The sequence below is a fragment of the Xenopus tropicalis genome, chromosome 7 (genome assembly GCF_000004195.4).
Source record: "Xenopus tropicalis strain Nigerian chromosome 7, UCB_Xtro_10.0, whole genome shotgun sequence".
NCBI lineage: Eukaryota > Metazoa > Chordata > Amphibia > Anura > Pipidae > Xenopus > Xenopus tropicalis.
The window spans coordinates 58,158,902-58,186,738 of record NC_030683.2 but is presented as its reverse complement, the minus strand read 5'-3'; the positions used below and the strand labels follow the sequence as shown (position 1 = coordinate 58,186,738).

Sequence of the window (27,837 nt, the reverse complement as noted above, 5' to 3'; positions counted from 1 at the left end):
AAGGAGGGAATGTATAAATGTAAAGGCTGTTCTCAATGTCGCTTTGTCTTAGTAGGTTCTGAGTTTACGAACCCCACAACGGGGAGACTTTATAAGATTTGTGGTCACAATACTTGTGACACTAGCTTTGTAGTTTATATGCTAATATGTCCGTGCAGTCTGATCTATATTGGTGAAACCACCCAAAAAGTACGGGATAGGTTTTCCCAGCATAGATCGACTGTAAATACAGATAATACAACTCTTCCTGTATCTAGACATTGTCTGGAAATGGGACATACATCAGAAGACCTAAAATTTCGGGTTATACAATACGTACCGCCCCCTAGGCGGGGTGGTGATCTTGTTTCCATCTTGAAAAAAAACTGAAGTTTAATGGATACACCGGTCGGGTATTTTGGCCCCTAAAGGACTGAATAGGATTTTGATTTACATTTATTTCTGTGATAATAATTTGGTTATAATGCCTCTACTTTAATGTACAACAATTTAGCAGAAATACCTGTGTATGTGCTACATGTTTTTTCTGTCAAGTTTGCCTCACGTATGACTTATGCCCTAACAACTTTTGTGCTAATATTGATTTCGCTAATATTTAGGTAATACTGACGCTGGTGGTGTACCGGCTTCCATGTATGCTCAACACTTGTGTGTGTTCGGTTTCTATGGTGACCCGCTACGTCACTTCCGTCGTCTTCTTATGTACGGAGCAACAAACAAATGTGCTTTGAAATGTGCAAGATGGCCACGCTACTGCGCTTGAGAAAGGGGGTACAAGTTTCCAAAAACGTTGTGCTTCAGTGGTATGCTTGAAAGTACTCACATTTAGGTGCTGGCTAAAGTTATTAATAAAACGACAGAATGCCACATACACAGGGAATTCAAGAAAAAACAAAAACCTTTATTAAAGGAAAAGTAACACCAAAAATTAACTCTAAATATATCCCTTCTACATACTTTTATTAATATATGTATCAGACAAAAATTGCAGCATGATAACTGGTTTTTGAATAAAATACATTACCACTGATTTATAGGGCAAAGCTTGAACGGCGATCTGGCGACTGCTTGACTTCCGGGTTAATCCGGAAGTTCATTTGCCGCATTCTTTAGAGCTGGAGATTCCGTCCTGTGAGTGATTTATTGGGTTTTTCAGCGATGGTGCTGGGAGAGGGATAGGTAATAAAGCATTTCTTCTTCCTAGATAACACTGTCTGCCTGTAGGAACGGATTGGATCGCTATCTGAGCCTGCATGGGGAAGGGGGGGGGGGGCGGAGGGGGGAGAAACGCGGAAGTGTGCTGCAAAAGTAGGAAGAGAGCTGCTTCCTGAGCTATATAAGGTTAATTTTCTTAAAAACCACTTATTCTATTGATATTTTGCTATGTTGTATTTGCTATCAAAGTATTTAGAGAGGATATTTTGAATGTGAAAAAATTGTGTTACAGTTCCTTTAATTCAACGTTTTGAACACTAAATGTGTTCTTCTTCAGGGTAAAAACCTGGTTTTGTCCCTGAAGAACACATTTAGTGTTTGAAACGTTGGATTAACAAACATTATATATATATATACAGTGGTGTGAAAAACTATTTGCCCCCTTCCTGATTTCTTATTCTTTTGCATGTTTGTCACACTTAAATGTTTCTGCTCATCAAAAACCGTTAACTATTAGTCAAAGATAACATAATTGAACACAAAATGCAGTTTTTAAATGAAGGTTTACGTTATTATGGGAGAAAAAAAACTCCAAATCTACATGGCCCTGTGTGAAAAAGTGATTGCCCCCCTTGTTAAAAAATAACTTAACTGTGGTTTATCAATTTTCAATTTCAATATCAATTTCTGTAGTCACCCCCAGGCCTGATTACTGCCACACCTGTTTCAATCAAGAAATCACTTAAATAGGAGCTACCTGACACAGAGAAGTAGACCAAAAGCACCTCAAAAGCTAGACATCATGCCAAGATCCAAAGAAATTCAGGAACAAATGAGAACAAAAGTAATTGAGATCTATCAGTCTGGTAAAGGTTATAAAGCCATTTCTAAAGCTTTGGGACTCCAGCGAACCACAGTGAGAGCCATTATCCACAAATGGCAAAAACATGGAACAGTGGTGAACCTTCCCAGGAGTGGCCGGCCGGCCGACCCAAATTACCCCAAGAGCGCAGAGACAACTCATCCGAGAGGCTACAAAAGACCCCAGGACAACATCTAAAGAACTGCAGGCCTCACTTGCCTCAATTAAGGTCAGTGTTCACGACTCCACCATAAGAAAGAGACTGGGCAAAAACGGCCTGCATGGCAGATTTCCAAGGCGCAAACCACTTTTAAGCAAAAAGAACATTATGGCTCGTCTCAATTTTGCTAAAAAACATCTCAATGATTGCCAAGACTTTTGGGAAAATATCTTGTGGACCGACGAGACAAAAGTTGAACTTTTTGGAAGGTGCGTGTCCCGTTACATCTGGCGTAAAAGTAACACAGCATTTCAGAAAAAGAACATCATACCAACAGTAAAATATGGTGGCGGTAGTGTGATGGTCTGGGGTTGTTTTGCTGCTTCAGGACCTGGAAGGCTTGCTGTGATTTGGAGTGGCCTAGTCAAAGTCCTGACCTCAATCCTATTGAGATGTTGTGGCATGACCTTAAAAAGGCGGTTCATGCTAGAAAACCCTCAAATAAAGCTGAATTACAACAATTCTGCAAAGATGAGTGGGCCAAAATTCCTCCAGAGCGCTGTAAAAGACTCGTTGCAAGTTATTGCAAACGCTTGATTGCAGTTATTGCTGCTAAGGGTGGCCCAACCAGTTATTAGGTTCAGGGGGCAATTACTTTTTCACCAGGGCCATGTAGGTTTGGATTTTTTTTTCTCCCTAAATAATAAAAACCCTCATTTAAAAACTGCATTTTGTGTTTACTTGTGTTATCTTTGACTAATAGTTAAATGTGTTTGATGATCAGAAACATTTTGTGTGACAAACATGCAAAAGAATAAGAAATCAGGAAGGGGGCAAATAGTTTTTCACACCACTGTATATATATACATATATCCTCCAACCGAGTCGCACTCCGTTAGTATAAAGAGAAATCTTTATTGGTAATCGTTTAAAAGAGTTCCATGTAAGAGCAATCCATAACAGGATACACATGAGTGTTTGTCAGACATACCACTTAAGCGCAACGTTTCGGGAAATTTGTACCCCCTTTCTCAAGAGCAGCAGCGTGGCCATCTCACATATTCCAAAGCACATTTGTTTGTCGCTCCGTGTATATATACATATAGTTATGTAAACTTTTTGAACCCTGTTTGATTGATTGTTAAGGTAAAAAGTATAAATGATGACACTTTAAGATACAGCTGTTGTTTGGTTTGGTATGAATTTATGTTTGAATTGATTTTTTGGCCCCAGGCCTAGCATCATGAAATCAAGATATTACCAAGGCATTTTGAAGTACAATATTGAACCCTGTATCAAAAAGCTGTGTCACCAGCAGGACAATGGTCCAAAGGTTACTTCAAAAAGCACCTAGAAATGGTTTATGACAAACTGCTAGCAGCAATGGTATCAATCCCACTGAACATTTGAGAAGAAATCTGAAAACTGCAGTTGTGAAATGGCATCCTTCATATATCAGAGAACTGGAGCAGTTCATAAAACAAAACTAGTCCAAGATGTGGCTTTTTTATAGCTATGAGAAGCACTTGGTTTATTTTTTTTCCCAAAGGCTGTACTATCAAATATGATATGTGTGCCATAATCAGAAAGGATAAGTCTGAATGAAATAATAATATTCTGTAATTTTAACTGTCAAAACTATTTTGCAGAAAACCAATTTATTTATGAGTTATCTGAAAAAAGTTCCAATGTGCTGATATTTTTGGCTATGACTGTATACACATCATAATGAATATTTTAGCCAACTGAAAACATTGTCAAAGATTCACGTAAATAGGAAAGCTTTAACTTACCAAAATATACCAATACTTCTTGTGCTAGGGGCTGACTTATGAATATAGGTACTAAACTGCAAAAGTGCAGTTGCCAATACCAACCAAGCAGCAATTAGTTTTTGACAGTTGGAAAATGAAAGCAAATATCTGACTGGTTACTACCAGCTGAAAAATGAAAGCAACAACATGAACTGGTTGCTACTGGCAGCTATATTTGTGTATGCCCATAATTCCGCCCCTAAGATTTTAGCATTATTGCTATTAAAATGCTTTAAATACAGATTTATGTATACAACTTTAAAGAAACAATTAAAGGACATATAAACCCACCACAGAAACTTATTCAGTGAACAGCCTCTTTGAAATATTAAAATACCTTTCACTCCGAGGTTAATAGTAAGGCTGCAGCACCCCTTAATCACTTAGGATTCCTTCTCTTCCTCTAACCCACTCAGCCCCCTCCCTCAGGAATTTACTTTGGTTGTTGGCTACTAAGCATGCTCAATCCTTCTCAGCTCACAATATTAACCATACCTTCCAGTCTAGCAGCCAGTGAAGAGATGGCATTTCTGCTCTAGCTGTCCGTCCCTGTTTTTTTCTCCTAACTTCCTCTCCTGAGCTTAGCTTAACCATTACAGTGCTCATTCCAAGCAATACTTTTATCAAAGTAAGTTCTGCCTGTGTAAGCCATCTTGACTGCACAAACTTTATAGCACTCATGTGTAGTGATGAGCGAATCTGTCCAGTTTCGCTTCCCCAAAAAATTTGCGAAACAGTGAAAATGTTTCACACATCAAAAAAACTATGCGGGCGACACTTTTTTGCCACATAGCGAATTTTGCCGCCCGTTTTGCAAAACAATCTGCCAATGGTGAAGCATGGAAACTTGTCGGAAATCCATGCCTGCCAAATTATTTCGCCACTACTCATGTGCTGATTGAAGATGTAAATGTGAACTCTGCTTTTTGTTTCAGTGCTGGCAAACAAACTGGATAGATGGATTTGCCCAACTTCTATACATAATAGAAAAATGTAGGCTTTCTTCAACTTCAACCTAAATTTTATTCATACATATCCAAATATCCTTACATTCTGTAAGCATTCATTGATTATGATAGAGAATGAAGGCCTTAGGTTGTCCTTTCTGGTTAACTTAGTGACTTGCTGAAATCTTCTTTATGACTTAGCATGCTGTCTCTGTGCAGATTTGGGAGTTGGTATATAAGTTAATATTTAACTGATTAGCCTTTGATGTGGGATTGTCATGCTAGAAAGCCTGATTCGATTCTCTGTGGCAACTCCTTGTGACCCATAACAAGTCACTTAATCTTCTGGTGTCCCAGTGTCAATGGCTTTCTTTCCTTGATGTAAATCATTTTAAGTCCCACAGAAGAAAAGTGCTATATAAAAATAATTTCCCTTTTCCAAAATCCTATTTCCTTATGGTGTCACTTCGGTAAGGTGTTACTGCAGCCTCTCACCCTTATCTTTAAATAAAACATGAGTGGCAACTTGTGACAACTTGTGCTATATTTAATTTGCTCAGCTGTATTTATCTTATTTCTCATCCCAGTGCCAGCTCAAATTCATTTACTCTTTGCATTTGCCAGTGAGCTTTTATTTGTGACTGTCCAGCTGCCAATATGGTTGTCATATCTAAGGCAGCAATATGTTTTACCCCAAATCTCATTCAACTGATTTTTAAGATGAGCAGTTTGCCATTCTCCCCAAATCTTAACCTAACAAACTTAGATTGAACCACGTCAGCTCCACAGTTTAGAAACCACTATTTTAAGGGTTCAGTATGTAATTGTATATTCTGTTTAACTGCTACTTACAGCGCATTTCTTAAAAACTTGCATATTTAAAAAAAAAAAAAAAAATACAAATTTTAAGGTGATCCCTGAGTCTTTGTTTTTCTTTTATGCACCTTTGTAACATTCTACATATTCAATATAATTGGGAATGACACTTAACTTTGTACACTCAACAACTACATAAACAGTATCCATATCAAAATTGTTTACAGCTCTTCATGTGTGTCTACCACATTTTGCTGCCGAGCGAATCTTGCTTTGCGTTCTCCATGTTCATCCTTTTTCAGTTGTCTGGAAACAAGTGTTATCTTCTCCTCCTCTGATAAAGACTGTAAATTTGCTACAAAGCAGACTTTTGAATTCTGGATGTCTTCTGGATGTTGTTCAGGGTGTTTAAACTTTTGGCATGCATATCTCGCCATCTGAGGAGAACGAGTTGGAGTACTGCTTTCAAAAACCTATCATGATATTACAAAAATAGTAAATATATATTATTTTAAATAATCACAGACAACAAATATTCTCCTCTATCTATATTACTATTATCCTGTTAAAATTACATTAGCTTCCAATAACACAACCAAAACACATAAACACATACCTTAACCAAACCAAATAAGACCAATATACCTTCTGTGATTAGATGTAAGCTGGTACAGGTGAGTGGCTGATTTTCTAACTAGTAACAGAATAATAAAACCTGATTGCTGTTTGGATGCACTAGGTAACTTCATTGCTACAATTTAGCACATATAAAAGTGAAACTGCCCCAAGGTGTGTATAACACATATCTGAATTAATTGCAAGAAGAATTGCTTGCTTTCCACCCCCTTCTGTTACTCCTGCTCAAAATATTTCTGATCTTCAGTTCCCTACCTTTGACTCCCCCTCTTACCCCATATGTAGTAAAAGACACAGCGCTGCGTACATAAGTAGCGCTTTATAAATAAAGATATACATACATACTAAGTTTTCCCAGGTGCAGTTCCTATAGCAACCGATATATTTGCTTTTAAAAAAGAAGTTGCTTTTCTAAAATGCCTTTTTTTTGGTCACACTCTTGTTTTTTGGTTTTCTACCCCAGAAGTTTGGGAGTGGACACTAAAGGTGCCCATACACGTTAAGATTCGCTCGCTTGGCGAGATCACCAAGCAAGCGAATCTTCACCCAATATCCCCACCATCTCCACACACAAAAATTTAATCAGTGAACAGCCTCTTTGAAATCTTTCAATACCTGCCACAATGGTTGTCCAGAGGTTAATAGTAAGGCTGCAACATCTCCTTAATCACTTAGATTTCCTTTCTTCTCCTGTAACCCACTCAGCCCCCCTCCTCGGGAATTTGCTTTGGCTGTTGGCTTGTGGGCATGCTCAGTTGTTCTAAGCTCAGATTACTAAACACGTACCCCAGTCAAGCAGCCAGTAAAGAGATGGCATTGCTGGTTCCCATAGAAACTAAGCTTTTGCTGACTGCTTCAATTTTTTTCTCCCAACCAAGTCCCCATGAGCTCAGCCCAAACAAAGCAGAACTTTTATCAGAGACAGTTCTGCCTGTGTGAGCCTGCATTCTTGATAAAATGTATGCTGAATAAGGGTCTGTGTGTGTGTGGCATGCATATCTCGCCATCTGAGGAGAACGAGTTTGAGTACTGCTTTCAAAAACCTATCATGATATTACAAAAATAGTAAATATATATTATTTTAAATAATCACAGACAACAAATATTCTCCTCTATCTATATTACTATTATCCTGTTAAAATTACATTAGCTTCCAATAACACAACCAAAACACATAAACACATACCTTAACCAAACCAAATAAGACCAATATACCTTCTGTGATTAGATGTAAGCTGGTACAGGTGAGTGGCTGATTTTCTAACTAGTAACAGAATAATAAAACCTGATTGCTGTTTGGATGCACTAGGTAACTTCATTGCTACAATTTAGCACATATAAAAGTGAATCTGCCCCAAGGTGTGTATAACACATATCTGAATTAATTGCAAGAAGAATTGCTTGCTTTCCACCCCCTTCTGTTACTCCTGCTCAAAATATTTCTGATCTTCCCCTCGCAAGTGCCTTTTTTTTGAGAGAAAACCACTTTATTTGCTGATTGACATTGCTTGGAATTAGACAACTTTTTATCTACAGAAATCCCCAGATCTTTCTCAATTAAGGATCTCTCCAAAACACTACCTTTTAGTGTATAACATTTATATTATTTCTACCAAAGTGCATGACTTTCCACTTTACAACACTGAACCTCATTTTCTATTTTACTGCCCAGTTTTCCAATTTTGTCAAATCACTCTGCAAAGTGGCTGCACCCTGCATGGATCTTTCTATGCCCACCTCCAGGTCATAAACAAACAAGTTAAACAACAAAGGACTAAGGATAGACCCCTGCAGTGCTCCACTAACAATACTGGTCTAGTTAGAAAATGTTCCATTTAACACCACTCTTTGTAATCTATCCTTCAGCTAGTTCTCTATCCAAGTACAAATATTATGTTCCAGGCCAATATTCCTCAATTTTATCATTGACTTTCTGTGCAGTACTGTATCAAATGCTTTAGCAAAGTCCAAGTATATACCATTCATTGCCATTCCAACATCAAGGTTTCTGCTCACCTTCACATAAAATTCAATTAAATTAGTCTGGCAAGATTTGTTACGCATAAAACCATGGTGACACAAACTTATGGTAGTGTGCATATACAATACAGCATTGCATTAACATATACATTTTAGGCTTTAGTTCCTTTTAACTTGAGGTGTTATTTAGAATTGCAAAAACTTATTCAGTGTGTTACTGTAAGGTGCAAAACTGGATGTTATCTCATTCATTCTCATAATGGGCATTTTATGATGAGTTGTTGCACATGATCATGGAGAGAATCGACTGTTGCCTAATGTAAATATCAGAGGGGAAAGTAGTGACCTCTGCTGCATGCTGCCAAATTCACAGAGCTTCTCATGGAAACTCAGAGAGCTGGAGTATATTGCATGTACTGACAATTATGATATAATTGGTATCGCTGAGACCTGGAGGGATGAAACATGCGACTGGATTGTGAATTTAAATGGTTACAACCTTCTTAGGAGGAACAGAGGGATTAAAAAAAGGTGGAGGGGTTTATCTTTATGTAAAACCTTGTCCTAAAGAAATGACCAGAGACCGCAACAGGGAAGGTGTGGAAGAAAATTATTATTGTTGTATGCTATAAACCACCCCATATAAGTAAGGAGGATGAGGCCCAGCTACTATTGCAAATAAAGGAGGCCTCACAATTAGGTCAAGTTGATATTATGGGGGACTTTAATTATCCGGACATCGACTAGAGTAATGGGGTGGCTAAGTCAGAAAAAGCTAGTAGGTTTGTAAATATGCTAAATGACAACTTTATATTTCAGGCAGTGCAAGAACCTTCTGGGAATAATTCTATATTGGACTGGTGATATCTAATAATTACTGAACTCATCTCTAACATTTGTGTGGGTATGCATTTAGGGCAGTGATCCCCAACCAGTGGCTCCTGAGCAACATGTTGCTTGCCCTTTGGATGTTGCTCCCAGTGGGCTCATAAGCAGGTGCTTATTATTTTTGAATTTCTGGTTAGGGGGCAAACGTTTATAGCATAAAATTATAATTGCCAAACAGAGCCTTCTGTAGGTTTCCAGTCAGCATAGGGGCTATCAAATAGCCGATTATAGCTCTCATTGGCACATCCAGGAACATTTTTCATGCTTGTGTTGCTCTCCAAAACTTTTTTCATTTGAATGTGGCTCATGGGTATATAAGATTGGGGATCCCTGATTTAGGGAATAGTGATCATAACATGGTCTCCTTTGAGATAATGTTGCGGAGACAGCTCTATAAGGAAGTAACTAAAACACAAAATTTTAGACACACAGATTTTCCGATATAAGGGCATCTCTACAGTGTACTTGCAATGTATTCAAGTATAATTATCTCTTATTACCTTTCCTAAAAGCTTTCTGAACCCTGATGTCAGATTAACAGGCCTAAAGTTTTCAGGCTGAATACCATACAGTCCTGGACCTTTGTTTACCTTTACATGTTCGTGACCCATACATCAGTAGTTATATTACTAGAATTGGGTCTGTGAAAATAGAAGCCTTCATTAGCTGGCTCCTCAGTTGTGTAGATACATGAAAAATATGAGTTTAGAATTTCTGCTTTTTCCCCTATTCTCATCAACCAACTGACCCCCTGTGATAATAAGGGTCCCACCCCTTGCTTAATTTTTTTTACTATGAAACAGCGACATTTGTTGGATGACCCAAAGTGGAAGGGGCCAACAACAACCAATCAAATTTCACCCATTGATTTAATAAGGAAATTAAAACTGCTGCCAATCTTACAGCTTTGAGGCTACACTCACCAAACTTGAATAACATAGTCATGGGGTCAGCCTGAATGAAAATATGATGATTGTTGGATGCCCAAAAGGGGGCAGAGCTGTTAACAGCCAATCAGATTTTACCTATTGACTTTCAATGGGGGAAATTCAACCTGCTGCCATTCTCACAGTAATAACGCCAGGGTCTCCAAACTTTGCAGAGTTATGCACCAGGTAACTGCGGTTCAAGGTTAGAAAAAGTGGGCGGAGCCACAAACAGCAAATCAGACTTCACCTATTGAATTTTATTGGTTTGATGCCAGGGTTCCCAAAACTTTGCACAGTCGGTCACTGGGTGACTACATATTCAAGTTTTAAAAAAGTGGGTGGCACCACCAACAGCCAATCATATTTTACATATTGACTCAAAGGGAACAATTCAACCTGCTGCCATTCTCATAGTATTAAAACCCTAAACTTTTCACAGTTGGTCACTAGAGGACTGCGGTTTTAGTTTTAAAGTGGACAGAGCCACCAACAGCCAATCAGATTTCACCTATTGAATTTTATTGGTTTGATGCCAGGGTTTCCAAATTTGCACAGTCAGTCACTCTGTGATTACATACTCAAGGTTAGAAAAAGTAGGTAGGGCTACCAAAAGCCAATCACATTTCTTTCATTGTTTCAGTGGGGAAATTTTAACTGCTGCCATTCTTACATGTTTAATGTCAGGGTCCCCAAACTTTGCACAGTTTGTCACTACAGTTTGTGACTACATTGCAAGTTTAGAAAAGTGGGCAGGGCCAACAACAGCCAATCATATTTAACCTATAGAATTCATACATTTAAATTTAAACTGCTGCCATTCTTTAAATATTAATATTAAGGTCCCCAAACTTTGCAGAGCTAGTCACCAGGTAACTGCGGTTCAGAGTTAGGAAACGTGGGTGGAGCTACCAACAGCCAATCAGATTTTACCTATTGACTTTCAATGGGGAAATTCAACCTGCTGCCATTAACACCAAGGTCACAAGGGGACTGCATTTTTAGGTTTTGAAAAGTGGGTGGAGCCACCAACAGCCAATCAGACTTTACCTATTGAATTTTTTTTGGTTTAAATTTAAAATGCTGTCTTTCTCACACTATTTATGCCAGGGTTCCCAAACTTTGCACAGTCAGTCACTTGCGGACTGAGTATTCAGGGTTAGAAAAAGTGGGTGAGGCCACCAACAGGCAATTACATTTCTTTAATTGATTTCAGTGGGGAAATTTTAACTGCTGCCATTCTCACGTTTAATATCAGTGTTCACAAACTTTTCACAGCTGGTCACTGAGGGACAAAGGTTAAAGGTTAGGAAAAGTGATCAGAGCCACCAACAGCCAATTCACTTCCACCCATTAAATTTAATTGGTTTATATTTAAAATGATGCCATTATTTAAGTATTAATTCTAATGTTGTTGACCTTTGCAAAGTTACTCACTAGGTATTCAGTTCAAAGTTAGAAACAGTGGGTGGAGCCACCAACAACCAATCACATTTCACCTATTTACTTTCAATGGTGAAATGTAAAATGCTGTCAGTCCCACAACCAGATTTTTTTCAGTGACTTCATTTTTTTTCAAACCAACATGAGGTTTGTTATTAAACAACTATAGTAAAAAAAGAAATAATAAATGGTCCTGTTCAAAAGTTTGCATATCCTAGTACAGTGCTGTCCAACTGGCGACCCCCCTCTGTGTGGCCCCCCACCTGTCTGGCTGCTTTGATGGCTTACTCTTGTGTAAGCTTTAAATGGTATCAGTACTGTGATTAACTGCCCCCCCCTGCATGGTTCTCACCTCAGATTCAGGCTGTAATCAGGCTGTATTGTTTAAATATGTAATCCCCTGTACTGTTCACACCTTTTAATCTCTGCATTGTTCACCCCCTGCAGTGTTCACACCTCAGGCTGTAATCACCCCCATTGTTCACTTCTTCACACCTCAGGAGCAGTAGAAACCCACAAATAATCCCTGCACACTACAAAAAGAACATATACTGAGGTGGTACAGCAATTAAAAAGTTTTTTAATATATATAGTTATTGTGCAGACTGTAGGAGCAGTGCCAGCATTGTGTCACTGTAGGCTGCCTGTGTGTGCCATACACACAGGCAGCATAGGGCAAGCAGAGTATGGCACACACAGGCAGGGTAGGGAAGGCAGAGTATGGCACACACAGGCAGAGTAGGGCAGGCAGAGTATGGCACACACAGGCCAAGTTTGGCACAAACCAGCCAAGAATGGCACACACAGTGAAAGTATGGCACACACAGGCAGGGTAGGGAAGGCAGAGTATGGCACACACAGGCAGGGTAGGGCAGGCAGAGTATGGCACACAGGCAGGGTAGGGCAGGCAGAGTATGGCAGGTTTTTGCTGTACTACAACCATTAATATGGGTATGGTCATGTGATAACATGGGTGTGGTTTCAAGTGGGTGCAGTTTCAAAAAGGGGAGTGGTCAAAACTGGCTTCCATTATCGGCCCTCCACCACGTAGGTCGGAAAAATTCCGGCCCTCAGTACAACAGAAGTTGGACAGCACTGTCCTAGTATATTATATATTGCCCTTTTTCATATTAATGACAGCTTGCAGTCATTTATTATAGTTCAATAAATTACTCCAAAGTGCCCTCTTCTGCTTTAGACTTAGCAATCAAGTCTTATGAGGAAAAAAAGAAAAAAACGCTCAGGAGGAAGCCGGAAGTGGCAAAACGCGTCAGCGGTGAGGGAGGACGCAGAGGAGGAGCACTATACAGGGCAGGACTGCTGAACCCAGGAACAACACTGCAGGTCGGGAACATGGAAAGAAAAAGGAGCAGCCACCTGATCCATACCAGTGACTCCTGACATGCGCATCCTATACTCTGTTTTAAGTGCACAGAAGGGGAAGGGAAACAGAAAGTTGCTAAAGTTGGAAATTTACTTATGTGAAGTGGTTCCTAACACTGCCTGAAATTAAAAGGTGGGAAAGCAGAGTCATGAGCTACAAGCGAACCAATTGGATGCCATATAAACCCAAGGGGGTCTGTAAGTAGATTGGCAATCGGAAAGGGATATCACAACTGGGCACAAAAGGGTGATATAAGTAAAAGTTATCACTGGTGTTAAAAAGCACATGAGAGTGCACATTGTGAAGTAATAACAGTATTACACTATATTTTATTTATTTATTTTTCTTTTTTCTTTTTCCTCATAAGACCTCATCGCTAAGTCTAAAGCAGAAGAGGGCACTTTGGAGTAATTTATTGAACTTTATTTGACCTGGGACACAAGGTATCTGAAGTGAGGAGCATACACGGAAAATTGCACTTATTTATATTTGTAAAAGTCATTTATTATAGTTCTGAATGAGGTCCTTTCTCATGAAGAGAAACTGTCCATTCTTATTCACAGAAATACTCCAGGTCCAGTAAATTCTTTGGTTATCTATAATAAACTGCATGCTTAAGATCTCCCCAAAGTGGCTTAAAAATGTTGAGGTCAGGAGACTTTGATAACAACTCCAAAACCTTCACACTTTTTCTGCTGCAGCAGTCAATTTGGCCTCATGTATACCCCATGCTCAGCTTTTAGCCTGCCAAATGCAAATTTCCCTCTATATTTTATGATAATATGCTGCATTAAACTTATCAGTTTTGACTAAATTCCCACACAGCAAGGGTCCACCTCTATGCTTTACAGCCAGGATAATGTGCTTTTCTTTACAGGCCTTGTTTACTCCTCTTCAAACACTGCATCAGTGCTGGGCCAAACCCTAGGCAGTCTAACCAGCCACCTTGTGCCTGGCCCCCTCCCCTTGTGTGCGTGGTGAAGACTGGAGAGGATCAAGAATGATGAGCAGGAGGTGGGGAGCAGGCAGCATGGGGACTGAGCACAGGACTCGAGGGGCCATACTATTGGCAGGCAGACAGAAGAGGTATGTGCCTAGCATCCTCCCCAACGCTGTGCCCAAGGCACGTGCCTCTTCTGCCTACCCGTACTTCTGACCCTGTTTACTTATGGACACATAACTCAAAATTATTTTGTTCCATAGGTTTCCAAGCATCTCTAAGTGCTGTTTGGCATATTATAACCAGACCGTTTTGTAGCATTGGTGCATTAATGGATTTTAACCATTTTTTTCAAGTATCTCCCCACTTTGTTTCATAGAAGTCTGTATTTAAGAAGAAGCTGCTTTTGGGTTTTTGGATCCTGACAAATATTCCTGGCAGTTGTATCTAAAATCTTTCTTGGTCTACATTACAGAATTTTCCACTTCTTGATCACAGTTTAAACAGTACAGATTTTCTTTAGATATATCATTTAATTGACATTTAAATGACGTCTTAACAAGATTTTACCCAACATTAATTTCAATATTTTCAAAATAAAGTATTTTCAAAGTGTCAGATCAATTCTAACTCTTGTTTTACTTTATTTCACCCAGTCTTCAAATTATGCCTCTTGTAGGTGCACCATTACGAGGTCATTAGCATATTAATGAGGATTAGCAGCCTATTATAAGTAGACAATTTTCTATCTAATGACAGGTGCAAAAAGCCTCACTAACATTTTTATAAACAAGTAAAACATTCATTAAACAAAAAAGTGTAATTTATACAATCTTGTATTGAAAAAAAGTTTTTACCTCACATTGCATTATTATGCTAATTTTAGTTTAATGAATGAGGTAATAATAAAGTTTGGAGTAAATATATTGTATAAATAGTATCTAGTAGAATAAAGTCTAAAACACCTGGACTTTTGAATTTTTTGGAAAACATTTCACCACTCATGTGGAGTGTCTTCTTATGTTCAAATTACAGTCCAGGGCCTGAACTAGGGGTAGGCAATAGAGGCAGCTGCCTAGGGTGCAACGATTGGGGGGGCGCCAGGCAGGAGCCTCTCTTGCCTACCCCTAGTCTGTGCTCCGAACTGCACATGAGCAGTGGTGGGGGTGCGATGCGAAAGTGCAGGTGCAGGGACGAGGCAACCTGATCGGCTCGGCCCACCCCTCGTACAGTCACAGGCAAGCAATCACAATGGTTCCATTGAACTTGTTCACTCATATTGCTACTCATTTTGAGGAGAATACCCTAAGATTGGTACGGGAATTTGAAAGAACAGCCAGACTTACTTATGGATTACAGAAACCATCTTTGTTTTTAACCCCAATATCAGGAAATCCCACCATGCAGCCTACGTCTGGGTTCTTCGGTTAAAGGGCCAAGGTGATCCTTCAGAAAGCCCAGAAACAACTGTTAAATGAACGGGTGAGACCAACTAACTTCTCAGTTGAGGTCCTGGTTTATAAATTTGATAATGTGAAACAAAGACTGGCAGCACAATTACCAGTGCCGACTTTGCAAAGAGCGGTTGAATTCACAGAGTGTGCGCAACTTGCACAACATGCCAAGAGCAAGGAGAGGCAAAAAAACAAAATTCACCAGTTTATTGTCAAGTACCAACAAATCCCAGCCAACAGACAAATAAACAGGGAGGAAGGAAGATGAGAACAAGACATGCCAGAACATCAAGGATCTGTGGGTAAAGAATTTATCAGACAGGGAACTCACAGAACCAGAGAAGAATGTCTTAGTCTAGGGACTAAACTTTGCAGTGGCCCACAGTATGTCCCTGTGGTAGACTTCATAACAGCCACAGAATCATCCATCCACAACAATAAGATACCAGTGGCTGCCGATCAATGAAACAATGGTGCCCTATGACGTTACATCTCTGTTCACATGCATACCCACTACCGAGGCAACTGAAACAGTGAGGAAACGGCTGAAACAAGACAGCACCCTCAGCAGCAGAACAGAGCTGAATCCAGAACAAGTTTGTTCCTTACTGGATCTTTCTCTCAATGACACCTGGGTCAAAATTAAACAATGCTAGGTTCCAGCCTTCACTGAACACAAACTCAGTGGACAAAAACATCACATTTACAAGAGAAGATGTGGAAGACAGCAAACTGGTATTTTTGGACTGTGCAAAAGTTATCAAATAGGATAAATAAGGGAACCTGGATATTGAAGTATACAGGAAACCCTCCCACACAGATCAGTACTTGTTGTTTGATACCCACCACCCTTTGGAACATAAACTGAGTGTTATTAGGACATCATCGGGCGGGAAGGGAGGAACACAGCAGGAGAAGCAACAGTCATCCCATATGTTGCCGGAACATCAGAAAAACTTTCAACAAACATCGCATTCCTGTGTTTCTCAAACCCAGCAACACTCCGAGGCAAAAGTTGGTGCACCCTAAAGAACCTACACCAAAGCATATGAAATGTAATGTGGTCTATGCCGTCCAGTGTAGTGAAGAGTGCTCTGACTTATACACTGGGGAGACAAATCAACCTCTCTGTGTCACGATTCTCAGGATGGCGGAGCTAAAGTATGAGGGAAGTCTATTGTGCATATAACAACCCACTTAAATGAATGCAATATGGTTTCTCACAGTCTGAAGTAGGCTGAGGACAAGGAAATAGAGTTTCGGAAAAGTCTGTTAAACAGGCAGAGGTCAGGCAAAGTTCGTTACACAGGCAGAGGTCAGTTCAGGCAAAGTCCGGGAATCAGGCAGAAGTCAAAACAGAAAAACAAGGAAACCAGGAGCTAGGCTGATAACCAAGCAATGATTGAATCCTTCAGCATCCTTTTAAACTGAACTTTTGGCGCCAGACATTCCTTAGACGGGACGCCTTACACTCTGTAACAAAATGGCCCAACATAGGAGGGCTAACTCCTCAGGACAAGACTCGGCAGTCTATCTACACCTCAAGGAAAAAGGGCACTCTTTTAAGGACAGTAACTTGTAAAAGAGGCTGTTTTTGCCAGTCTGGAAAAACCATCCCTGAACAGAGGAGAGGGCCTGCGACACTGCTTGTCATCAACATACAATACTGCTTTGACATCCTTACCCCGGTGGTTTCACAACAGTTCACACTTCTAGTTGTTTACTTTGAAGGATTAACACCTGCATCAATGAGAATCATGTTACCATTATGACTGGATCATACCTTCTTACACCTGTCAGTTTCAACCAACACCTAACTGAATAAGTTCAATGGAACCATTGTGATTGGATGCATGTGACTGTACTACCCTCAAGGGTTGAAATGCTGGGGAATTCCCTACCAATCATTTGAACTGAAGAAGCCACTCGGATAAGTGGTGAAATGTTTTCCAAAAAACTCGGAAAAGTCCAGTTGGTATTAAACTTAATTCTGCTAGATACTGTATATCATGACCTGGATGAATGAGAATCGTCACATATATATTGTATAAATCTTTATTTAAAGGAAAAGTAAAGCCCTTCAGGCTACTGCTTTGTTTTAGCAGCAGTGCCCACCTTTTAATCACTTTATTGACACTTGTTCCAACTTATCTGTGCCCCCATAGCATTTCCAGAACTACAGAGCTGACCGCCTTTAGCGGTGTCATTTCTGTTTCCAGCAGTCATCGTGGTGATCAGCAAGCAGCACATGCACACTGGCACCCAAACTGGGATATTTGAGTACTGTGAATTCAAAGTTGGACTGGCCCAACAGGGCATTGGTGAAGACCACCTCACTGCCAAATTGCTGTTAACCAGTAATCAGTGGCGTGGTGGTAGCATGGTGGTAAGAGTATTGCAGGGGGTGGGCCCTTGATTCACTTCTTCCCATGAGCCCCCAAATACACCAGTATAAAACTATGTGCATGTTCCTAGTTGAAATCCATGCTGGCATTTCAAGACCCCAGATGAAGGAATGCTTTGTAGTTTGGAATAGAAAGCCACATTTACTAATTTTGGATTCCTCATAGGTACTTGATTTCTGCTGGTGCTCTAAATAAGTTGTATTTCCAAATAAAATATTATTGTGATATAAGGTTACGAGACTAATTCTAAAGAGTTTGGATGCCACCAATCAACAGTCAGACAGATTGTTTACAAATGGAGGAAATTCAAGACCGTTGTTACCCTACACAGAAGTGGTCCACCATCAAAGATAACTCCAACTGCAATGCCTCTAATAGTCTGAGAGGTTACAAAGAAACCCAGGGTAACTTCTAAGCAACTGAAGGCCTGTCTTACATTGGCGAATGTTGATGTTCCACCACCAGGAGAACACTGAACAGCAATGGTGTGTATGGCAGGGTAACAAGGAGAAAGCCACTGCTCTCCCTCAATGCCAAAATCATTTTTTTTTTTTTTTGGCTTAAATGAGGAGCATTAGATTTGAATAAAGAAAAACACTGCATTCCAGCATAAGAACGTTATCTCATCTGTGAAACATGGTGGTTGGAGTGTTCTGGTTTGGGCCTGTTTTGCTACATCTGGGCCTTGCCCTCATTGATGGAACAATAAATTCTGAACTATAACAGATAATGCTAAAGGAAAATGTCAAGACATCTGTCCGTGAATGGAATCTCAAAAGACAGTGGGTCATGCAGCAAGACAATGAGCACACAACATGTTCTACAAAGAAATGGTTAAAGAAGAAGAAGTCCTGACCTTATTTAAATGTTGTGGAAAGACCTAAAATGAACTGATTGTCATCCTATTGTCAATCCTATTGATTTCACCTTCAAATTATATGATAATCCTAAGAATTTACGTACTTTTGCCACAGATATGTTATTGGTTCATTTTTTCTATAAATACATGACCAGATATAATTATTTTTGTTTAATTTGTTTCACTATATTCATAATATACATACTCAGTCTTCTTTCTCTGCCAGTGAATGACAACTTATTGTTATTCTTGCCCACACTATTTGTTTATTAATAAACCAATCTCTGTTAATCATGACAATACATATTGTCCGTCAACTGAAAAAAAATGTTTTCTGCATTTGCTTAAATTTTGACCTTTTTTGTTTTTTCTTTCTGTTATGTGCACTTACCTCATCCAAAGAACTGTTCTGTTGAGTAATAGAAGAGCTTTCCTTATTTGTCTCTTGGTCTTTCTCTTTTGCTTCCTTTAATCTTATTGATACCTCTGTCTCTTTAATTTCTTGAAGAGTGTGGTTTTTCACCTCGGACTCTGGTCCCTTTTCTAGTTTCATTAATTTTTTGTCTTCCTCCAGTGTAATCTGCTCCTTGTATAGCACATGTTCATTTCTTTTAGGAAATGTGCCTTGCAGATTTTTTGATGTACTTTCTAATATATTAACCTTCTGCTTAAAAATGTTTTCTTCCAATTCTGAAGTGCTTTCCTTCTCTTCTGAAATAGTGTCAGTTGCATCCATCTCACTGATGGACCGCATTAGAGTACGCAGATTCATCTTTTGCAACCTTGGTGTAAGTGGTGAGGTTGTGTGTCTTGAAAAATTCTTGGGGGGAGGAAACACCTGAGGTAAAGGTGGTGCTGAACTAGGGTCCCAGAGGTAACTGTGTCTTTGCTTACTGGGAGAAATAACACATTCAGATTAAAGAAAGTAAAGTTACTGGAAAAATTATAGCAAACAATCTGGTATGTTAACCATTTCTGTAAGTGCCTACATCACTCCGTTTCTCTTTGTTATACCTGGCTCCTAGGATTCCTTGATATGTTTGAAGTTGTCGTATGAACCCTGCATTAGGTTGAACAATGTTTCTTCTTTCCTTTACATGTCTCATTGCAGTTTCCAATGTCCATTCATATTCTTTCATTGCATAAGCAATAACTGTGGAGGCTGAACGAGAGACTCCCATCTTACAATGTACAAGTACACGGGACCCCTGACGTCTGAAAATGTAAGGGAAAACATAAATATTCATAAAAAGGCAACACAGAGATGAAACCTCTATTATAGTTATAATAACTTTAGGACAATACCTCTGAAAGCTATCAATAACAATAACAGATGATGGCAACTAAATAGAAACAGCATGTAGATATAGATAGCGGGTAAGCAGCACTCCAAAAGAAGTTAAAGGAACAGTAACACCAAAAAATGAAAGTGTATAAAAATAATTACGATATTATGTACTGTTGCACTGTGCTGGTACAGCTGGTGTGTTTGCCTTAGAAAGACTACTATAGTTTATATAAACAAAGCTGCTGTGTAGCCATGGGGGCAGCCATTCAAAGGAGAAAAGGCACAGGCACACAGCAGATAACAGATAAAGCCCCATTATATTCTACAGAGCTTATCGGTTATCTGCTATGTAACCTGTGCCCTTTCTCCTTTTTTCCAGGTTGAATGGCTGCCCCCATGGCTACACAGCAGCTTATTTATATAAACTATAGTACTGTTACTTTAGCAAATACACAACTTTACCTGTGCAGGGTAACAGTACATTATACCCTGTTTCCCCGAAAATAGAACATCCTCCGAAAGTAAGGCACCCCCCGATTTTTCACCCCCTCGGAAAATAAGGCACCCCCCGAAAATAAGACACCCACCCAAACGATGGAATAAATGTGTACTGTATTCTTCTTCATGGAAAAATAAGACATCCCCTGAAAATAAGACCTAGTGCATATTTTGGAGCTTAAAAAAATATAAGACTGTTCGGGGAAACACGGTATTTTAAATACTTCAATACACTTTAATTTTTGGCGTTACTGTTCCTTTAATACCTGGGTGCTCGTGCAGAATTCATAATGTAGTCAGGCAAATGACGGCACTCACAGGAATTTTACACACATGGACAAAGAGGAGAAAGGGAGAAAGATTTCTATTTATATATATAAATCCCAAAGTAAGCACACCAGGATTCTTTAAAATAAATTAAGAAAAAAAAATTATTTAGTCATACTATTAAAAAGCAGGCCTTTATCAAGACCATATTGAAAATTAAAATCAGCAAATAAATAGATAAAGAATCCTGGTGTTCACCTGCTTACTTTGGGATTTTTGGATAATTTGGTACAAAAAAGTAGCACCCAGGTCATTAGTGCTGTAGGTATGGTGCAGAAAACTTATTGACTAATAATAGTGGACTACTTCTGTGCACAATAAAGTTGTGATTTTTAACATAGGGTGTGCCAGTCATGAAATAATTTTGGTGTATGTATATACAAAAAAAATCACACTCTCAGGACTTTGTTTAAAGCAAAAAGAATGGTGTTTTTTTTGCTTTAAACAAAGTCCTGAGAGTGCGTTTTTTTGTATTTATTAATTAAGTGATGGTAACCTTGCACCGAGGCAGTATCTGCAGATTTCTGTGTGCACCAGGAAAAGAGTCACCTTTTATTTTTCAAAAATTATAACAAATAGTAAAACTTATTTGCGGAAAAAAAAATTGATCTATCCAATACACTGCTGTGGATTTCTCGTAATTGTGATGATTCCCCTTTATAGGGGAACATGATCAATATGTGAAAAGCTATAAAGTCACTATATAATGAACTCTCTGATGCCTTATTCAATAGTAGATAGTTTCATAGGACCTGAAGGCGTCTTTTGACATAGTTTTAAGGTTGGATGTCTTTTTAACAAGTTTGAAAACAAAGATTACTAAAATTAACTCTTAGTGCAAAGTTGATCCAACTTCACCTCTGGCGTTAATAAAGAAATTTTTATAAGGAGTAGAGAGGACAATGGCAATAGGAGGAAGTAAAAGCATAAAATAAATAGGACAAAGGGCACAAGACAAGAGAAATGTCATGAAGAGAAAGTCTTCTGATAGTCCACAGAAGCACACATGAGGCTACAGGCTGGTATAAAAAAAGTTACTTTTCCCACCCACTACTTTTTGAGCAACCATAAACTTTTACAGAATATCATAAAATTGCATGTTCAAATCATGTCCCTATAAAATTAACTATTCGGTTATATACCATATAACCCCATATAGTTTTTTTTTTTGCAACATTTTTTGCAACAGTTCTTTGCAACATGTATCAATTTGCCTACTAGCTACATGATTTTAAACTTAACCTTGTTTTCTAGCACTGCACTCCCATTCTTTTTGCCTGTATGTGTTGACATTTGAATTTACCTTGCTCTGGTGGGTGTGGGGCTTGTTTACACTGGTTGCCATGGTAACCAGGGCCGTTTTTTTTGCGCCATTTTGTGTGGTGGGGGTATTTACTGTGGGTGTTGGGATATGGTCTGTTGGTTTGTCCCTGAGGAAGAGCACAGATTGTGCTCGAAACGTTGGAATTTTTTCAATAAAACCACTTTTTGTTTTGTATCAAGTCCCTATGTGTGCGGCACTCTTTCTATTATATTTTTGTTTTTGACCTGCACCAAAGGCATTTGGACTTGTATAGGGTATGCTCCTCCCTCTATAATATATATATATATAATATTGTGTGTCGGTCCCTAAGCTCACTGACAGCAGCTCAGAGAATGTGCAGTGAATCAGCAGAAAATAAGATCGAAAGCTATGTTAAAGCATTTTTGGGGGCACAGATCTTCATTGCTAAAGGGCTGTGGTTGGCTTGGGCTGGTACAGGACAATATGTAACCCTGCACTCACAGGTCAAGCAAAAAATTAATTGAACAAACATTTTGGTCTCAACAGAAACCTTTCTCAAGGTCCTCACTCCTGCGCCCAAACATGTAACCTTATGAAATGGAGTGCATACTTTTTGCTATTTGCTGCCAGTAAAAGTATTTACCCTTGGTTCTAAATATGCCCTTATTTACTAGTGCCTGCAAGTGAATGCACTGCCCTTTCCAGCTTCTGCCCTGTAATAAGATGTCTGTAGTTCACTGCCGACATACCAAAGCATTACCATACATGTTTTATTAGCATACTTACATACATGTTTGTTGTATGGATATGTTAAATTAAACCACAGATTACTTCCCTTTGCCTTGATGCATTACCTGCCAGCAGTGATGAAAGCATGTGTCTCCTTCCAGTATTGCATGAGATTTGTGTTCTCCTCATCTAGAACCCGGATATTTAAGTACTTAAAAAGCTCAGGGAAAAAGTTATCAATCTCTCGAGTAACATTTAGAATATGACTGACCCTAGAAAAATATGCGAGATGGATAAAAATTAGACAATGATTAATATGTTTTTGTATATGCATGTGCATGCACAGTAACTTAAAATTGTTACAAGTAGCCATAGAATGCCACAGTCACATTTGTTACATTTGTGTGAGTTAAAAGATTCTCTCACTTGTTCTTCTGCAGTTCTTCCAGATTAGATGCATTCCACTCAGAGCCCTGCAAAAAAATAACCATCATGGGATATAGTGCAGCCAAACAAGGGAATATTATGATGAATTTGCAATGCTGTTTTCTAATAAATATGTATTAGATTTGTATTAACTTTACAGCATTCTCCTAAGACTATTAGGTTGAAGACTAATGGGAAGTTCTGACCTACACTGGCACAAGCCAGAAAACATCTGTAGTCAAATAAACCTCTCCTTGTCACCTTTTCACAGAAAGCAAATAACATCATATAACAATATGGGGATCATGTAACAATCTTTCTCATGCTTTATTTACCAGTAGGTCCTTCCAAACAGAGCACCCATTCCAATTAGGAAAGCTGACATTATATAGTTTCAAGAAGGGGTTGGATTGCTTTTTAGCAAATGAGGAAATACAGGGCTCTTGGAATACAGTTTATAGTACAAGTTGATCCAGGGACTGGTCTGATTGCCATCTTGGAGTCAGGAAGGAATTTTTCCCCCTGTGCCAAATTGGAGAGGCTTCAGATGGGGATTTTAGCCTTTCTCTGGATCAACTAGCAGTTAGGCAGGTTATATAGGCATAAAAGTTTGAACTCGATGATGGACGTCCATCTTTTTTCAGCCTCACTTTCTATGTTACTATGCATGTTACTATAACAATGCACTAATTAAAGCAATGCAGATTTAAAAGTCTGACCTCTGCTATAAAACAATAAGGGCATTATCACATGCAGCGTTGTATTGTCTGTAAATCATTGATTCAGTGGGTGACACATTGGTGAAAAAAACACTTTTTGCATGGCAATTGCCACATGTAAAACACATTGAATGCAGTGATCTGGTTTGGGGGGAAATGCCTTCTTTCACATTTTTACGTGATTACAAGGCATCAGAAGCTGGAACGAAGATCACATTCTACTTCCTGACTTATACAAGCACAATCAAAACAACTCAGCCATCCAACAAGAAGCCCAAACAGAGCCCTTTCTGCCCCAAGCTGCAGCCTGATGAGATAATGAATAAATCATTACACAAAATTAGTACAAGAATTAGCAAACTGCTAATTTGTTTTGATTGTGCTAAAATGAGTGCGAATATAGAATGTGACTTAAATTATAAAGGGGAGAATACTTTTTGCCTATAGTTTTTGTCAAGAAAAATATGTTTTTTTGTTATTTGTTTTTGAGTTAAACAAAGCAAGCCGGGAAATTAGACTGCTCATGTTTAGTAGATAATTTAATTACCAGTGCACATATAATCCACCCTTATATTGGCCTCCTGCTAACAAAACAATTACAACAAAGGGGTGAAGATACTAATCTAATTATCTACATTATAAGTACCAAACATTAAGAAGTTGCAATTCACCCTGTGTGGCATAAAAAAAAGCCAAAACATAGATGATTCAAACAATAGGCAAAATTTGTGTTCAGCACAATCCCTATTTATGGAACTTATGTTGAACAAGGGGATTTCCTGTACTGCTACTTCATTATAATATTTTTATGATTATCATAAAAAGTACATATTTCCTAACTGAATTAACAAACAAAATATATGTTGAGCAGAAGCCCTTTATACTGCTCCTTTAAAGAAGAGGAGAAAAAAATTAGAATGAAGAAGAGAGGAACGAGGAAGAGAGAAACCTGTGAGGGGTGCAATTCATAAAGAGTAAGAGATAGAGAGAGCAAGAAAGTGTAAAGTAAATGGAGAGGGAAAATGGGAATAGAGACATAAAGGTGAAAAAAAGATTAAAAGGGGAGAATAATTAGGATAAGGACTTGCATTAGATTAGTGAAGCACATGTGAGGAGAAAGGGTTGGAGGAAGAGGGAACAAGAAAAGGGAGACAAAAATACAAAATTGAATAGCAAAGAGGGTAAGTATAAATAACAGAAATGGAGACAGATACGGATCCTAGAATGAATGAAGGGTGAGCTTATAATGTGTGTGGGTGTTGCTTGTCCCACCTCCCCCCCCAAAAAAAGTCCTACAGTTTTAATGGGGAGAGAAAGACTATGGAGAACAAAGGCTGGGATTTTTTTTTCTGTGAGAACATTCAAATTGACAGAAAAGGTTTTTCATATTTATCCTTCAAAATCAGAGCACATTGAATTGATTACAAAAATGTGTAAATTTAATTTTAAAGAACTATAACATAGAGACTTGGATTGTGGTGAATTTCCCACAGCGCAAAATATTTTCATGACTTTTCACTTCAGTTGACTAACTATTTGGAGCAGACTTTATTTTTGTGTATTGCACCCCATTTACTGATTGCTCCGGTAATCCACAGTGCTCTGGGGTGTGATTTCAGACTGGGAGTTGATTTTTACTCTGGGATTTTTAACTCCGCTATTTGAGGTTGTAATAAAAATATTAAAGAGCAAAAAAGCAGATATATTTTAAAAGATGTCTATACCAGATAAAGATATGGGAAGATCTCAGATGGTCTATCCATCTGGGCAAGGATGATTATCATCTCATTATCTATAAACTCTTTGTAGTCCTGCAGTGCACAAAGTGTGTGCTGCTCCAAAGCACTCCGTACCTGAAAAAAAAAAAAAACTAGATTAGACATTTATGTGACATGGATTCCATGTTTTCATATTAGGTTGAGGCCAAAAGGGAGACCTTATAAGAAATGTGAAATAAAGTAAAACTGAAGAAAATGAGGAGCCTCAAAGGTGCATTACATGTTGTCCAAGAGATTTTACAGGAAGGCCTTGTAAAAATATTCAATTTTATAAAATTTAACACCACACAAGCAGTTTATCTGCTGGGTATAGTTTGCAGATGCAGATTGCGGGATGTACTACCCACATGTCCAAACCTAGAATAAGAACATTTTTTCTGATATTGGAAATATAAATTAAAAAAAAAAAACACATTAGGTAGACATTTTGCTGTTGCAGGGGAATTTCTGTGGCTGCTGCCACCCCCCTTAACCCATTCCATGCTTATCTCTTTGGTGTCTGAGGGGGTCAAGGGCATACAGCATCATCAGGGTAGTAATGCACCAGGCCAGGGCCTCTCCCAGAACTACGTTGTTCCAAGTGTACTCCAGGTATATTCTGGACTTAGGTACTCATCTACTTACCTACTTATGATATATTTTTTTTGACCTGACTGATATCTAGATGCATTTTCTATTTATTTATATGATTGATACTTTAGTTAAGTGCAGTGGATAAAAAGTTACATTGTTTTTCATTGTTAAGGTTGTATATTCATATTAAGTTATTTATATTAACAGATAACTATTGCAAGTATTGAGAGACAATGTTTTAATATATCATATGTATATATTTAAAAATTAATGCTCTGTGACATACTTATTCACTAAGATTTGTTCTGGGGTTTTTGTTTTCCTGTTATTTGTATTTTTACATGTTGTAGCTAAGCACTGCACATGTATTGGAGTATTGGGGTATTAGGGTTGATGAGTCTGACTACATTTCTTAAGAACAAAGCTGCACTGTATATTTGAAATGCTTTGTAAATGGGAAGATTCCCCTCCTATTCATCTTTATCCCATTTAATACAAACTATATATTGGTAATACACATTTTACAGACAAAGTAGATGAGGTTGATACATTTTCAAGTACATTTCAGTGAAACCAGGCTGATCCAAAGGAAGGTAAAAAAAAAAAAAAGCTTCTGAAGTCCCTCTAATTAGTTTAGAGGAGGGGGGAATTTCCTCAACTCTTTAAAGCCAATCAGACCAGTCCCTGGACCAATATTGTGTAAATTTCAGTAACTTTTTATTTTTCTGAAAAGGCAGAAAAGCCAATTATTGAAAATATCTGCCAGTACAAAAATACTTTGGGTAGAATTCACACAGTAAAAACCCGTTTTACATCTTATGATTCTTTGTTCAAATATAAATGGATGCCCTGATGTCCGCTAGAAGGACCTTGGTGAATTAGTTATCATATCCGCCATCTTTTCCAGCATTAACATTTGCATTTTGGACAGCCTTTCCTCATAACAGAAACTTTATCAGCAAGCTCGCTTTTTGTTAGCCTTTTTCTATTTCAGTAATATGCCTTTTTAAGTTTTGGAGACCAAAACTACTCTGCATATTCTAGATGGGACCTTACCAGTGCTTTGTAAAGGGGAAGAATGACCCCCCTTCTTGAATGTATACCCCTCTTAAATTGCTGCTGCTGACCAGCATTGCCTAGCTTTGACTGGCATGTTCCCCCAGGTACTTCTCCATCAAGAATTTGCCCAGTAAGGATAGAAGTAGTCAGCATTTTTTTTCATTCTCCAATTTAATAACCTTACATTTATTAAATCTTGATTAACCTTAAAACATTTATTGTCTGCGTTAGCTATCTTGCTCATTTGCTTTTTCCAGATCCATCACCAGAAATGGCACATCCTGGATGCATTAAAGTCTGCATAATTTTGTATCATAGACAGATACATATACATTGCTTTCAGCACCCTCCTTTAAAGGAGAAGGAAAGGCTAAAAAATTGTTAATCTCAAGCTACAGGCATACCTTCAGTTCTCCCAATAGTGCCCTTAAATCTCCCCATATTTCGCCTGTTCATGATCAGAAAAAAAACCTCTGAGCTTCGTAA

General features: G+C 38.5%; 1 protein-coding gene across 1 annotated transcript in view; it reads right to left on the bottom strand.

Moving 5' to 3' along the window:
• Positions 1 to 4,994: 4,994 nt before the first annotated feature.
• ssh3 (slingshot protein phosphatase 3) overlaps positions 4,995 to 27,837 on the bottom strand; it is a 165,381-nt gene continuing 142,538 nt past the window's right edge. The window contains exons 9-14 of the mRNA XM_002938500.5: positions 25,666 to 25,794; positions 23,223 to 23,269; positions 22,922 to 23,068; positions 19,684 to 19,884; positions 19,061 to 19,562; positions 4,995 to 6,227 (exon numbers count right to left, since the gene is read on the bottom strand). Of these exons, the coding sequence (XP_002938546.1) occupies positions 5,976 to 6,227; positions 19,061 to 19,562; positions 19,684 to 19,884; positions 22,922 to 23,068; positions 23,223 to 23,269; positions 25,666 to 25,794 (1,278 nt within the window). The 3' untranslated portion in view covers positions 4,995 to 5,975. The remainder of the gene's footprint in view (positions 6,228 to 19,060; positions 19,563 to 19,683; positions 19,885 to 22,921; positions 23,069 to 23,222; positions 23,270 to 25,665; positions 25,795 to 27,837) is intronic.